The 14043-nt window shown below is 40.0% G+C and overlaps 1 protein-coding gene across 1 annotated transcript; it reads left to right on the top strand.

The window, feature by feature from the left end:
• Positions 1-3821: 3821 nt before the first annotated feature.
• On the top strand, positions 3822-12228 carry ino80da (INO80 complex subunit Da). The gene is made up of 10 exons (XM_014030841.1): positions 3822-4108; positions 5481-5724; positions 5825-6639; positions 6781-6877; positions 6955-7167; positions 7320-7429; positions 7588-7721; positions 9368-9600; positions 9690-9847; positions 9932-12228. Exons 2-10 carry the CDS (start codon positions 5507-5509, stop codon positions 10957-10959), a joined length of 3006 nt encoding a protein of 1001 aa, XP_013886295.1. The 5' UTR covers positions 3822-4108; positions 5481-5506; the 3' UTR covers positions 10960-12228.
• The last annotated feature ends 1815 nt before the right edge of the window (positions 12229-14043 follow it).

A 14043-nucleotide genomic window follows, 5' to 3' on the forward strand; every position in this document is an offset into this window, starting at 1 on the left:
TGTATGAATATAATATACAAGTTTCACTTTTTAAATGGAATTACTGAAATAAATCTACTTTTTCATGATATTCTGATTTTATGACCAGCACCTGTATTTTACCGACTGTATCATTGAGTAATATGGCAATCAAAAATAAGGTGATGTTAAACTTTAATATGTGGTTGCTGTAACATAAAAAACATATTGATGTTATCTAATACATTGATATTATGGTAACATATAAATAGTATATATTCAACATAATTTTAAAGAGGGAAATTGAGCCAGCCATACTTATTTTATTATATGGGACCGATGTACACAATAAAATCAGGTAAAGTGAAAAAAAATTTTTTTCTCCAGTTGATTATAAAACCATAYTACTGCGATGGATTTCTGTGTGTTTAGAAACACTGTCCATATAAGACAGATGAATGTGACAGAAACATCTTTGAACACGTTAAGTTAAATGCTGGACCATCCTGTAAAATGTGCATAAATCTGACACAGATGCATTGACAACAATAGCATGAAATTTCTTACAGAATATTTGATGTTTTCATTAAAAAAATCAAATTTTAGTATATTCTGTCAGGTTTTCAGTACAGGTATGTTTTTCTGTGTTTTTAAGGTGAAAGATGCATTCCTTTAAAGCATTTTCCAGCTGGATGTGTGAAGGAGTTACGTGAATCAGTTTCTGAATTTTTGGAGGAAATTATTTTAAAACATCCACAGAAACTGACTGAATAGTTCCTGTCAGCATTGGTGGCTCGTGTCTCTGAATCAGAAAGCTTCTCTGCCAGTAGGTGCCACTGTTCGATTGGTGTCTTGTCAAAGCTTTTGCTGACAGTAGGTTGTAAATTTTCAGCTCGGACGATGAAGGGCTCATTCTGGGGGCTTGGAGCTGGGAGGTCATCTCCAACAGTCAGAGAACAACCATCGAGTAGGAGGGTGTTGGTGACTCACAAACAGCTGCTTGTGGTGGGCATGAAACTGCAGAGAGTTCACAGCTTTTTTAAAGACATCTTTGACGTTGTTCAGAGCACTGTAAACTTCATCGTTAAAACTCTGAGGTTTAATTTGGTCTGCTCTGGAGAGTAAGGCCAAGAATCTTCTGGCCTCAATTTCTGTGTTGTAATAGAGACGTTGAGGGGGAAAATAGCATGGCCTGACTGTCAGAAAAATAATTTTAATAAAACGTACGTAACATGTTTTTCATCACATATTTAATTAATTCATGTGAGTTCCTTTGAAAAGTTTGGAGGTTTTTTGCTGTCCATAACAGATTGATTGTATATATATTTTTCACTTAGTTGATGGACTGATTTATAGTCCAGATCATAATTTTCTTTGCTGTCAGTGATTAATAGAACAGATCCTTCAAGTTCTGATGGCCCTTTAGAACCTAAACTCACTTGAAATGCATTTTTTTTACCACAACTCTTCATTTTATCCTTTATTTCTGTAATTTTGTTTGTGGCAAATTTGATCAATTGTTTATTTTCAAAGAGTTTATTGGATCTGATAAGATTTCCCAATTTTTCAATTACATGTCCCATGTTGAAACAGATTTTAGTTGAATTTTTTTTTTCAGGAGATCTGTCAGATTCACAGAGATACACTGTGTCCAGGAAATTCTGAACCTCTTTCAAAATCTGAAGTTCTTCTGAGAAAGTGGTAAATTTTAAGCTGTCACCTGAATATTTTTTTTAAAAAAACATCTCTGATCTCTGTCACAATAGCATCGTCTGAAACTGTATTTTAAATCTCCACAGCTGACTGGTTTATTTTCCAAGTCGATCAACGTGCTCTGAGTTTGAGCTGTCAGACTGTGGTGAATTATTTAGTTTTTTCAAATATTGTCCAAAGCAAGAAGTAATCTTGTGATACATTTGATCTGTTCTTACGTCACTGTTATACTCAGTACTTTTGTTTATCAGCAGAGTATAATTTTTTGTTGTTTTTGGTCAGGACATGCAGTAATTTATCAGTTATTTTCTTATCTTGACCCAGGGCCTGAAATGAGGTCGTTTATTGAAAAGAGATGTTGAAACAGTATAAAGAGTTAGCCATTAGAACTGCCTGTCAGCACACATTTTGACACAGACAGCCCGATGGCTCTGTGGTAYTTTGTGTTCCAGTTTATTGCAAAAATCAAATCCAGGCAACTATTTTAAGAAGTGCCTTTATTCTTTGAATCACATATTTCTGTTCTTGTTAAATGAACATTTCCACAACAGTCTCTTAACATCTCTCCCTTTTCGCTCTTGCACTTGCAAAATATTAATATTTTCTCTCTGGATGCTTTTTATGTCAGAAGTTCAGCCTTTGCAGCAACTTATTTTTTATTTTTATTTTTTTACCATTTTTCCTATTTTTTATTTTTTATCACATTTCCTATTTTCTCCATAGAGGAACTCCTCTTTTCTTCCAAACCAACATGTCAGCCTCTGTATATAACATAGTCATGTGTCAAAGTACATGGCTGTTTGACTGTGAGAAATATTGAGTATGCAGTSAACATTTTCTAAGTGTCAACTGATAAATGTTTATAATTACAACAGGTAATGAATAATATACTTTGTTACTAGTTGAAATCACAATTATTCAATTAGCTAAAAAAAATCAGTTATTGGCTGATGTCATTAGGCCAGCCTTTGCTGTTTTGTTTGATTTTATTGTTCATTTTATTRCTGTACTTTGTTCATTGTTTTTATTTTATGCACCTGTACAGCACTTTGGTTTTTATTGTGCTTTATAAATAAACGACAACGATGATGATGATGATGTCAGCTCTGGTTTAGATCATTGTTACTTAGACAGTAAATTATACATTTTCTTAAATACTGTATGTATATTTTTTTTGGTTGAAAAATTATTTTTGATTGAAATTATTATTTTTGATTGAAGATGCTTTTTGTTTGATTGAATCATAAAAACACAAATTTACCTCCATATATGTGCGCCTAAAAAATACACAATACTGCCTCTTGAAAACATTAAAAAATACTGCATTTGCACATAGGTTTAACTGCAGCAGTCATTTTATAGTACAATATACCTCAGTGATACCTGCAAAAACACTGGCACCTTTCAGAGTGAATTATCTGATTTGATATTAAAAAATATCCTGAAATGCACCTTTTGTTTGTGACGAAATATACGAAATACTAATTTTTAACATTTAAATTTTGTTTTCCTGTTAATTGCTGTTACGTTACCTATTTTTGTTCAAGCTAAGAGACGTTTAAAACTGCTTTGAGCACACTGTTATTGTTGTTTTTATTCATTTTTATTACTGAACAAAGTAGCCATTGTTGTAAATTATATAATAACAATTAGATTGATTGTTATGCAAACATTTTAATTAAATTTATATTTTGAATTAAGTGTAAGAAGGTATAGTTTTTCAAGTCTAAAGATAAATTTATGTAAAAATATATTGCAGGTCTAACATATCTTTAGAAACCTAGAGTTTAATTTTGCACCTTTTTAAAATGGAGTTAAATGAAAATGATTTTAGTTATTTAGCGTGACACTTGCCTAACTTTTCCAGATGGAGGCTGTGTGTGTGATTGACACTCGGGTGTATGATTTGTGAGCAGCGGATAGCGGGGCTGATAACTCATTCATGTGGACGCTGTGGTCCAGGTGGATTGCACACTTCAAGACTTTCCTGGACCTTTAAAGCCGCTTTATTTTTAAAAACGTGTAACACATGACCGGCCCTTTTCCCACACACAGACTGTCATTTGTTTCAGAAAGATATATTCATAATAAATGTGCACGGTTATGGCTTTTAAGAAAGTTGAATTTCCAATATGGTAGCAGAGGTTGTTGTTGTTGAGCGGGCTGTTGTCATGTCCCCGCAGTGCCTGTAGTGGTGCTGTGAGGAGTCTGCTGTGGATCCAACAAATGTCCCCAGCAGCCAACCTACTGCTTGTAATTTGCTCTGGATAGCGTTTATTTACATTCGTCCTTATTTCAAGAGAATCCGAACTCGATGAAGACCACCGTTACCCTCCTGGCTGGAATATCGATGCTCAAATAGCCTAGCTGATTCTAATAGACATTTTCGGCCGTCTAATCTGGAGCGATTACCGTGCGCAGCCCCAACCCGTTCAAGGTAAGACGGAGTCGTGAACAGCCTCGACGTCGATTTCCGCCTGCGTCGCTCTGCGCAGACCCTAGTTGGGACCTAGACTACCAGAGGCCGCCGTCCAATCGAAGTTATTAGGCCTTAATTTTTTTTTTAATTCCTCATTTTGTTAACACCATTTTTTTCTGTACCTCACATAGCTTTGGACAATCGCGCAAAATTAACAATATAATCTCCCGTTGTCTGCAAAGTACCCATAATTATGTAACAATAATGTCTATAATTCATATCGATTACTGCGAAGGCCTGGCTTGAAAAACAGGCCTCGCATATTTACCCTTTGTTCGAAAGTATTTCAGCAGAAGTATAATGTCGAATTATATAAATGGTTTTATACATGGGYCGATTAATTATCACTAGTTTATTAATTTGGTGATTTTTTTTTTCAAAATAAAACTAAAGTGAAAATAGAGCGCTGTAATGGTTCCGCACCATTTATGCACCGGTGCAACTAGTAGACGAACTTTGTACATCATTTAATGGAACAGTTATAAGAACCGCACACACCCACTTCAGTTATACTGCTGGCACCAACAAAACACGGCTATGTTGATCATAATATCAAAATGTTTAAAAATATTAAATTAAATAAACAGATCTTAGTATGATAAGATACATATAAACTTCCCGCTCGTCGTCAATTCTAGCCAAGCCAGGCACCGGCAAAACGTTAAGAGGCAGACCCACGTACCATTTGTTATTTCCGTTTCCTGGTGCGCTACCGCCTACCAAATTTGTGTTTTTAGCTTTGTGGCTAACTAGCAAACGTGAGTTTTAATGTTTGACTCTTCTAAATAATATGCTTATATTATTATAAACACGTAAAATGATGTCTTCTAGGCTAGGGCATGAGTAGTTGCCGGGTATTATACTTTTGTTCACCTTAGTTAAAGTTTTAGTCGTTTTATCGATCGCCAAGCTAATGTAGCTAATGTTGGTCCTGATGGTTGCTCTTTGCCCGGTTCTACCAAAAAAATAAAAAAAGGGTAATTTAAAAAATTTGACATGGTATAAAACAATTTACTCTTCCTATTACTCTATGTTCATAAGGTATTAGCTGTCTGAGGTAATGTTTTTCACAATATATTTCTTCGAATCATAAGTTTCAGATATGAACTATTACTAAACTATTTTTGTCAAAAAGTCAATTATATTAATCACGGTGTTTGATGCATGACAGAAATAAAAGCAAACATACAAGAGAGGGTAAATACTTTTTAGCAGCACTGTATGCAAAGGGCAGACTTGTGTAGGAAGTGACTAACTTCCTATATCTCTTACGGGTAATCATAGTTGTCTTGCAACAGTTATCATTATTTTTTTCTCTTTATCTCATCAGCTGATGTCAAGAACAAGAGTCACGTAATGTATGAAGGCAAACACATACACTTCTCAGAGGTGGACAATAAGCCGCTGTGCTCGTATAGTCCGAAGCTGTGCAAGCAGCGCAGACTAAATGGCTATGCATTCTGCATTCGGCAYGTTCTGGAGGATAAGACGGCTCCCTTCAAGCAATGTGAATATGTGGCAAAGTACAACAGCCAGCGATGTACCAACCCCATACCCAAATCTGAGGACCGCAGGTGTGTGTGATTGTGAGAATGTGTGGCGGATCTGACTATTTAAATATATAAAAGTTATGGTTTTCTTTTAACATTCTGGGGATATGTTCTTGTTTTCCAGATATTGCAACAGCCATCTGCAGGTTCTCGGATTTATACCTAAGAAGGAACGCAAGAAGAAACACGACGCTTTGGAAGAAATGCGACCGCGAGCGCACCTGGAGTCAGTAGCTCTCAATATAACTGTGCCCTCTTTAGCCTTGAGAGCTCCCAATGGAATAGATGAACTACCACCATCTCCTCCCTGTACACGTCTGTTACCCCTCCCCGACGTGGAACTCCTGGACCCCTTTGCCTTTTATGAGGATGACACAGATGGGGAAGAGATGGGCGCTCCTCGGAAGGGCAATAACATCAAGAAGAAACTACAGAATCGGCTGGTGCTCAACCAAAAACTCTGCCGCGACACAGAACTCTTCCAGCCAACTCCTGAGCACTTTACAGCCTCCCCCGTTTCCCGTGTCCACGCATCGTCGTCACCGCTCAACACTCACCTACCGCGGCAGACATCAGGTCTTCTCCAGCAGTCTCAACACTCCAGCGGGACTTCTTTCCCTTTCCCAGGACAGCAGCAGGGTTTATTATGCAATCCACCACCACCTCAGACGGTCAACTTTCTGCCTCCAGGAATGCCTGCCAACGCAGCGCCCAGTCCAGGGCAACATTCTGGACCATCACTCAGCAGGAAAATGCCTTTTACCGCTACTGAACTGCCTGTCAAATGCAAGGATGGTGGCAGTAACAATCAGCAGCGTGTGGTCGTCATGCGTCCCACGGCCTTCTCACCTTCTGCCAACTGCCTTGCCAGGTTGCAACACCTGGTGCAGCTCTGTGCCAAGAGACACCGAGAGCATGGAGACCTCTTTCCTCATCTAGGTGATTCATTTTATTTGACTTAGCAGCAGTTTTTCAAAAGTTTTGCTTTGCTTTCCACATTTAAAGGGCTATGTATTGACAGTTTTAGAGTTTAAAGGTACATTGAGACAGATCAGCTGCTCTAAACCGCTAACCTTCCAGGTTTGGATTGGTCAGAAGACAGTGCTGACGGTGACGATGAAGAAGAGCGGGCAGAGAGATTTTCTCCTTTTCAGAGTTCATGGAGACCAGCGAATGGGTTTGTATCTTTATGTTCAGCTGCACAGTTTTGTCTTTCAGCTGTCTTACAATGACCCTCCTGTGTTTCTGCTGTAGCTTGGAAGACGACCGTGGTTCCTCGCGGCGATCGCGGCTACTGAGGCTCTGCTCGTACCTTCAGGAAAAATACAAGCACATGTGCAGACAGGAGAGGGCGAGTATCCGCCAGAAGAGATACCGTTATGCCTTCCGCAAAGCCTTGCTGCACGCTGCCGGCAACAACCCAGACTGTGCAGGGCAGCTGATCCAGGAGCTAAGTGGTGCCTCATGGTATTCTTCAACTTAATTCTATAAACCTACTTAGTTTTTCTATGTATGGAACCAGAAAGAACAATGGTTCTTTTCATTTAGCTTTGTTGTATTCAGTTTCTGCCACACCAAATGTCAAATGGGAGTTTATGTTGATGTTTTTGTCTTTGCAGTCCGACTCCAGCAAGGCCGCAGAGCACAGATCCACTGACCTGCACTGGCAGCACAAAGGGTCAGCTTTGCAACAACAAAGCTCTGCCCTTCACTAAACACTGCTTTCAGCGTATCCTTTGCACCGCAAACACTTGGTGTGAAGCTTGGCTCAACAAGTTCAGAACTGTGGCTTTAATTCTGTTATCTGATCAGGAATATTTCGTACTGCCACGATTGCATGTCGTTGTCCAGTAAATGATGTGTTTTTGCCTTAACTCTTTTCTATAGACATCCTGTTGAACCGTTCACAGCAGCTCTTTGCTAGTTGCACAGCCAAATTTGCAGATGGTCAACAGTGCTCTGTCCCTGTGTTTGATATTACGCACCAGACTCCCCTCTGTGAAGAGCATGCCAAAAAGATGGTGAGTTCAGTGGCTAATGGGAAAGTTAGAGGAGTTCAAGCGACAGCCTATTACTCTCTCATGATGAGAAGCTTTTTGGCACGCTCCTGTGTGCTGAATGCTCATTTTAGTGGAGAGTAGAAAAACAAAAGTTCTAGCTCTGTCCAAACAACAAAATCTGCCCTGCAGCCAGGGTTCGACAAGATTTTAATTTTTACCTGCCCGACATGAAAAGTTATCTGCCCGAAACAAAAATGTTCAAATTTTGATAAAATAAGAAAAACGTGTACTGTACTTTGTACTACAAAAATATTAACATGGTTATACAGAGTTATATAACATATGACATCTGATTAAACAGATGCAAACATTTTAGACTGAGTTACTAACAGTCAATTGTGTTATCAAGAACATCTTCAAAAAAGTGTTTCCATAGAGTACTGGCCTTGGGGGCGGGGGTTTATGAAAACAGAATGATCAACAGCAGCAGCTTTGTTTTAAATACAATTTACAGAACATGAAAAAGTCTGAAATTTGCGTTAATTAAATCTTATATAGTGAATCTCATATCCAAAGATACATTTAAGATATCTTGAACTGGAGTCTCCATACAACATGATGATAAATCTAATGTTATTTATACAAGTCAGAATATAATTAGAGTTATCTTAAATAGGTATTTTGAATTGTCAAAATATATTAAGAGATGTCTATTTATTTGTTTCTTTCTTTCATTCATAAAAACAAAACCATCTATGTTTAGCATTAAAAAACCCCAAAGTAAATCATACCCTGAAGTAAAAGGGTGCAGAGTGAAGTAAAAAAAACTTTATCATATTTGCCCCTTATTTTCAAAAAACAACTTAAACAATCAATCTCAAACTGGAAAGTTCTCCAAATTAAAAAAAAGGTAAATAAAACAAAATAATAAAAGAAAACATTTTATTATTTTATCCTAAATCACTAATATGTCTAATTTAGTCATAAAACAATTTCAGATAACTATAATATAAGTGTCGTGAAGCCAAATAAATGATAGATCGACCTGCCATACCATGAGCTTCTGACCCGCTGCTGCTGTGCTCTCATCTTCATCATCATCTTCGTCAGAGCAGAAGCCGACATTAGCGAGATGGATTTTTGACTGAACGAACGTCCACATATGTTTTTCATCTCTGCGGGTAACAATACATAAAAAAACATTTTTTTCCTCCGAAAACACGGGTGTGAGAAAAGCTATGGTTGTTAAACCTTCTCTCTGCGCGACGTGCAGCAGGAAGGAGGGAGGAACTTGTGATCCTGCGACACGACGGCAAGATGTAACTTTTCTGCAGCAGTAAGGGGACATTTTGACTATTTATTCTCTCTTTACGTGTTTTAAAACGCCATATTTCTTCATTTTCACAATATTTTGAATAAATGGTCCTATATAAAAAAAATAAAAGAAATTGTTTACCTGCCCGGTCGGGCAGGCATTGGGACACACCCACCTGCCTGACAATGGGTTTTACCTGCCCCGGGCAGTCGGGCAATAGGATTTGTCGAACCCTGCCTGCAGCAACTCCTGATCATATACATTTCCTAGTTCCTAAACAAATGTTATTCAACCCTTTATGGTTCCTGTGACTTGATTTGTTTGTTTTAATTTCTCTTTTTTTTTTCTGCAGGACAATTTTCTGCGTGGGGATGGAAACCGACGCGTGCAGCACCACCACCACCACCAGCAGCAGCAGAGAAAGCCACGTAAAAAGACCAAACCACCGGCACTCACCAAAAAACACAAGAAGAAAAGGAGGAGAGGGCCACGAAGGCCACAGAAACCCATCCCACCAGCGCTGCCGCAGGGGAACCTGGGAATGCCTTCAACAAACCTCGTCATGCCCTCACAGGCCCACATCAGGTCTGCCTCGCCTCTGTGTCGTTGCAGTTTTCTGCGACAGCGTGCTTCTTTTCTCTAAGGCTTTTTGGTTCATTTCATCGTCGTGGCAGGAGCCCTTCAACGCCCGACCTGAGTGCCGAGGAGCTTCCTGATGACATCACCAACGACATGGCAGACATTCCAAACGACCTCGAACTGAACCAGGAGGATTTCTCTGACGTGCTGCCAAGACTACCTGATGATCTGCAGGACTTTGACTTATTTGAAGGTGATTTGAAAGCAAATTTTCTCATGAAGGCTACAAACGAAGAGACGTCTGACACTTTGTGTTAATAATTGTTTTATTTTTCAGGTAAGAACGGAGAGCTGCTGCCCACCACCGAAGAGGCCGAAGAGCTGGTGCGTGCACTGCAAGCGATGGGGTCCTACCCAGACTCGTTGGTGTGTCTGACGTCTATAGGGGACTTGGCCACCGTTGAAGGAGTGGACCACCGAGCCATGACTGCTTTTCCTGGACCGGTCCAAACAGGCAGCATGGGGGACCTGCTCAACAGCCGCATCCATACAGAGAACTTCACCAGCCTGGAGCTGGAGGAAAATCTGCTGCAGTCCACCGGGGATCACTTCTCCCCATCGCCGCCATCTCAACCACCTAACCAGCCCCCATCGTCGTGCACTAACCTGACCTCTCCTTCTGTAGCGGCCACCACCAGCATCTCCCTGCTCGCTCAGAGCTCCATAACAGAGCGGAGCTTCTCTCGGACACACACGGCCCTCGTCATGGCGAAGTCGGACGTGCCCGCCTCGTCTCCCAAAGGCAGCCACTACAGCAGTGAGCATGTGCCATCTCCTTACAGCGACCACATATCCTCCCCCCACGCCACGCCCTTCCAGACAGACACCCCTCTCCTGCTGGAAGCCCCTCTCAGCAGGATCCCGATGCCCCCACGCTCAACATGGAACAACCTCCCCCTCGCCCTCACCGATCCCTCGCACTTTGGCAACCTCATAAGGTCCGAGAATCACCTCGTTTCCACCTCCCTGTCCACGCCGCCCTCCACCACTCACTCTGTGACGCTGCAGCCCGCGGCGGCGCTCTCGGCGATGCCGCAGAGCGCCATGACGGGTTTAACGAGCCCCCCCGTCCCCTCGTCTTCGCTCTCGTCCTCCACACACGACCTGCTGGCCTCCGCGCAGCCCAAACAGCAGCTGCCTCAGTTCAGCGCGGCCTTCGGCCATCAACTGGCCTCCCAAAGCGGCATCCCGAAAGACGTGCAGCCCAGCCACAGTTCCACAGCGCCCCCCGCTGGCTTCTCTTTAGTTAGTGCCACCGCTGCAAGTGCCAACAACGTCACACCACCCTTCACGCAAAGTAAATGAGATCAGGTTGGGTGCAGCGGCTGCGCGACTGTCTGTGGGCTCACAGTCACTTACAGTCCAGAGGACGGGCTTCACCCTCTGCTTCTGCTTCATCTGTGCAATGTGGTTATAGTGCACTATTTAATTATGAATTTGCACAAAGTCAGATTAATATTTTCCATTTTTCCCTCCCACTTTCATAGCCAGATAGTGTCTGAGATTTTAAGTAATTGTGAGTCCACTTGTTTAATGCCCTGTGGTTTTGTTAGCAGGGGTTCATACTCAGATTATTTGCTAAAGAATTAAAAAAAAAAAAAAACGGGTGAAGGACCTTAATAGAGATTATTTAACAGTACTCAGAATTCATAGAAGCCTCGTCTGGCAATCAGTTTTGTTTGCCGTTTTAAAGTGATAGCTTAAAACGTTTGAAGTGGGTTTTTGTGAACAAGTAATGTCTGACCTGTTGTAGATGGCTCTTTAAAGAAACAGTTTAATTCTGGTTCGATTTAGGAGGTAATGGCTCAACTGACTGGATCTCTGCTGTATTAAAACAGTTCTTACAAACATAATTAATACACCTTAATGTCACAGTCAGTTTCATATTATGCAGTTATTCCTTAAGAAATGTTATGAAGTTACCCCTGAAAGTTCTCCAAACTGTACAGGAAGTGCTACAGTTAGCTGTGCTTGCAAACGGCTAATAAATCATGTGTTACATGAAACTGACAATGTAAAAGTTCACAAATTAGTGTTTGCGTAGGCCATTATAGAAATGTAGAGATTGGAGTTTTAAATGGCAGCCATGTTCCCATTAGAACAGTTTTTCTAAACTGTGGTCACTCTAAGAGCTATCTGCAACAGGTAAGATAGCAACCATTCGTAACATTCTCCAAAACCCCACTTCAAAAGACCTGAGCTGTCACTTTCAGCCCTGTCCTAAAACGATCACTTTGTACCCTGCCTTCCTCAGCTAACCATTAAATCGTTTCCCTTGTTTTATACACTGCGAAAAAAAGAGTGCACATTGTGATGTTTGTGTAACCCATTATGTTTCACGCTATTTAACGTCATATTGAATCAGATTTCACAGTCGTATAAATTTACCAAAAAAAAACAAAACATTTTAAACAGCTGTTTTTATATCGTGTATATTGTGTATGTGCTCATTTTATTCATTTGCTCGGACGTCAAAATCTCTGACCTCAGCGTTGGTCGTGGCACTCTGAGTGGCTCACTTGGAAGGTTAATAAAACAAACTAGTTTCTTAAAGCAATAAATACATTATTCTCACTTAAGCATCTCGAGGTATTTTAGTCGTTGCGTGTAGCTTTCACTCTGAAACCAGCTGCATTGATTTATTTATTTTTTTTACCAGTTTCACTCGGCCCATCTTCCTCTCTCACGAGTCGACTAATGTTGAGTTTCAGTGTTACAGGTGAGGATGGTGGCCGTTAATGCAGGGACTTTTAAGTGTCTACTCTCATGGGTGCTCTCTGGTCCACACGTACAATGGTCTTCAGTGGCTTCCAGGTCTCAAAGAAGTCCAGCTTTAAGATTACACAGAAGGATTGGGCAGCCAATTAGAAAAAAACACAATTTTGCTAGGCGACCCCATGATGGTGTAACAGTGGTCTTATTTTGCACGTCTAAAGTAAAGCACTGTCTATTTTACTCAAAGTGATTTTAAGCTACTTGATGCTGGGTTTGGGGATAGTTTTAGGAACCAAGAGCCCTCCTTCAACTGTCTGTGAACTCACAGGTTTTTAATAAACAGATAATTAGACAGAATAACAACATTGATGAATATTAGCGATATAGATTAGAAGCTTCTATCTTGGGGGTTTTGTTGGTGAGCTCTTCATTTCAAATTATTTGCAATGTAATCAGTAGAGTTTGTGTCTTGTGGAGCGAACTTCTTAAAAAAATGACTCTGCATTACACCTGCAGACTACTCAGTTTTTTTTTTTTTTTTTTTTTTTTTTGGAGGTGATCGGTGTATGTTTTGTCTTTGGAGAATGATTTTGATTGCTGTTAAGCTACAGGAAGTTGCTGCAGCAACCTTTTTGTTACGAGATCATGGCTTGTTTTTTATGCATTACGTTGAGGAAGAACAGATCGATGAAATGTTTCAACAAGTTTTGCACAGAAGTGGCTGAAACAAGCTTTTCGTTTTTCCCCTAAATTTCTTTTTTTTTGTTTAGCTTTTATTTACTTGACTCATCACATACACAGTTGCCATGATTACAAATGATTAACGCCCATTTCCAGCTGTGAGCAGACCCAGATTTTTCTTTTATATAAGAATTCAGTTTGAAGCTTAAAACTTTTGCTTCATCACAAACCGCTTGTTTTGTTTTACTGCRGCTTTGTCACTTACAGGAAAAACAAAATCAGGATGGTTGAGGTTTGGACATACTACTGGAACCACGAGATTAGTCGCTGCACCAGTTCCCGACAGACCACACAGAACAAAACCCACAGGGCTCRTAGGCACATCGTGTAACTGCTCGACTTCAGAGACGCCTGACAAATTCCTATTCTCATTGAATGTACTGTATTACCGTTTTTAAAGATAGGACGAGCTAATCTAGTCACCTTTTGTTATTGGTCCTTGTTTGATTTGTCTAAGGTATTTTTTGTATACGAAAGTTTACATTTTTATGTATATTTTTCTTGTGTACAAATGATGTAATATGTGTACAAACACTGTATGTAATATCTGTATATAGTGTGAGAAATTTGATCTTTTTTTGTTTTCGTTTTTGGATGTATAAATAAAACTTGCTGTGAGGTATTTGCTGAAAGATTATGATGTGGTTCATAATTAAACCTTTAAAAGTAACAGGAGACTTTTCTCACTCCCTGCATGCACTGGACTCACAGCACACACACTGGAACATTTTGTAGCTTAAGTTGTCATAAAACTCAGAGTTTTAGCTGCTGTGAAACAAGTTTTTTTCTTCAAAATGACTGCAGTTAACTGGGCCACTTACAAGCTTGAAATGCACTTTTTTAGATAGATCAATCTCCATCTTTACCTATTTGTACCTAAATCTACTTCTCTATATTTTATTGTATAGATGTAGACACACACACACACACACA

The sequence above is a fragment of the Austrofundulus limnaeus genome, unplaced genomic scaffold (genome assembly GCF_001266775.1).
Source record: "Austrofundulus limnaeus strain Quisiro unplaced genomic scaffold, Austrofundulus_limnaeus-1.0 Scaffold1127, whole genome shotgun sequence".
Lineage (NCBI taxonomy): Eukaryota > Metazoa > Chordata > Actinopteri > Cyprinodontiformes > Rivulidae > Austrofundulus > Austrofundulus limnaeus.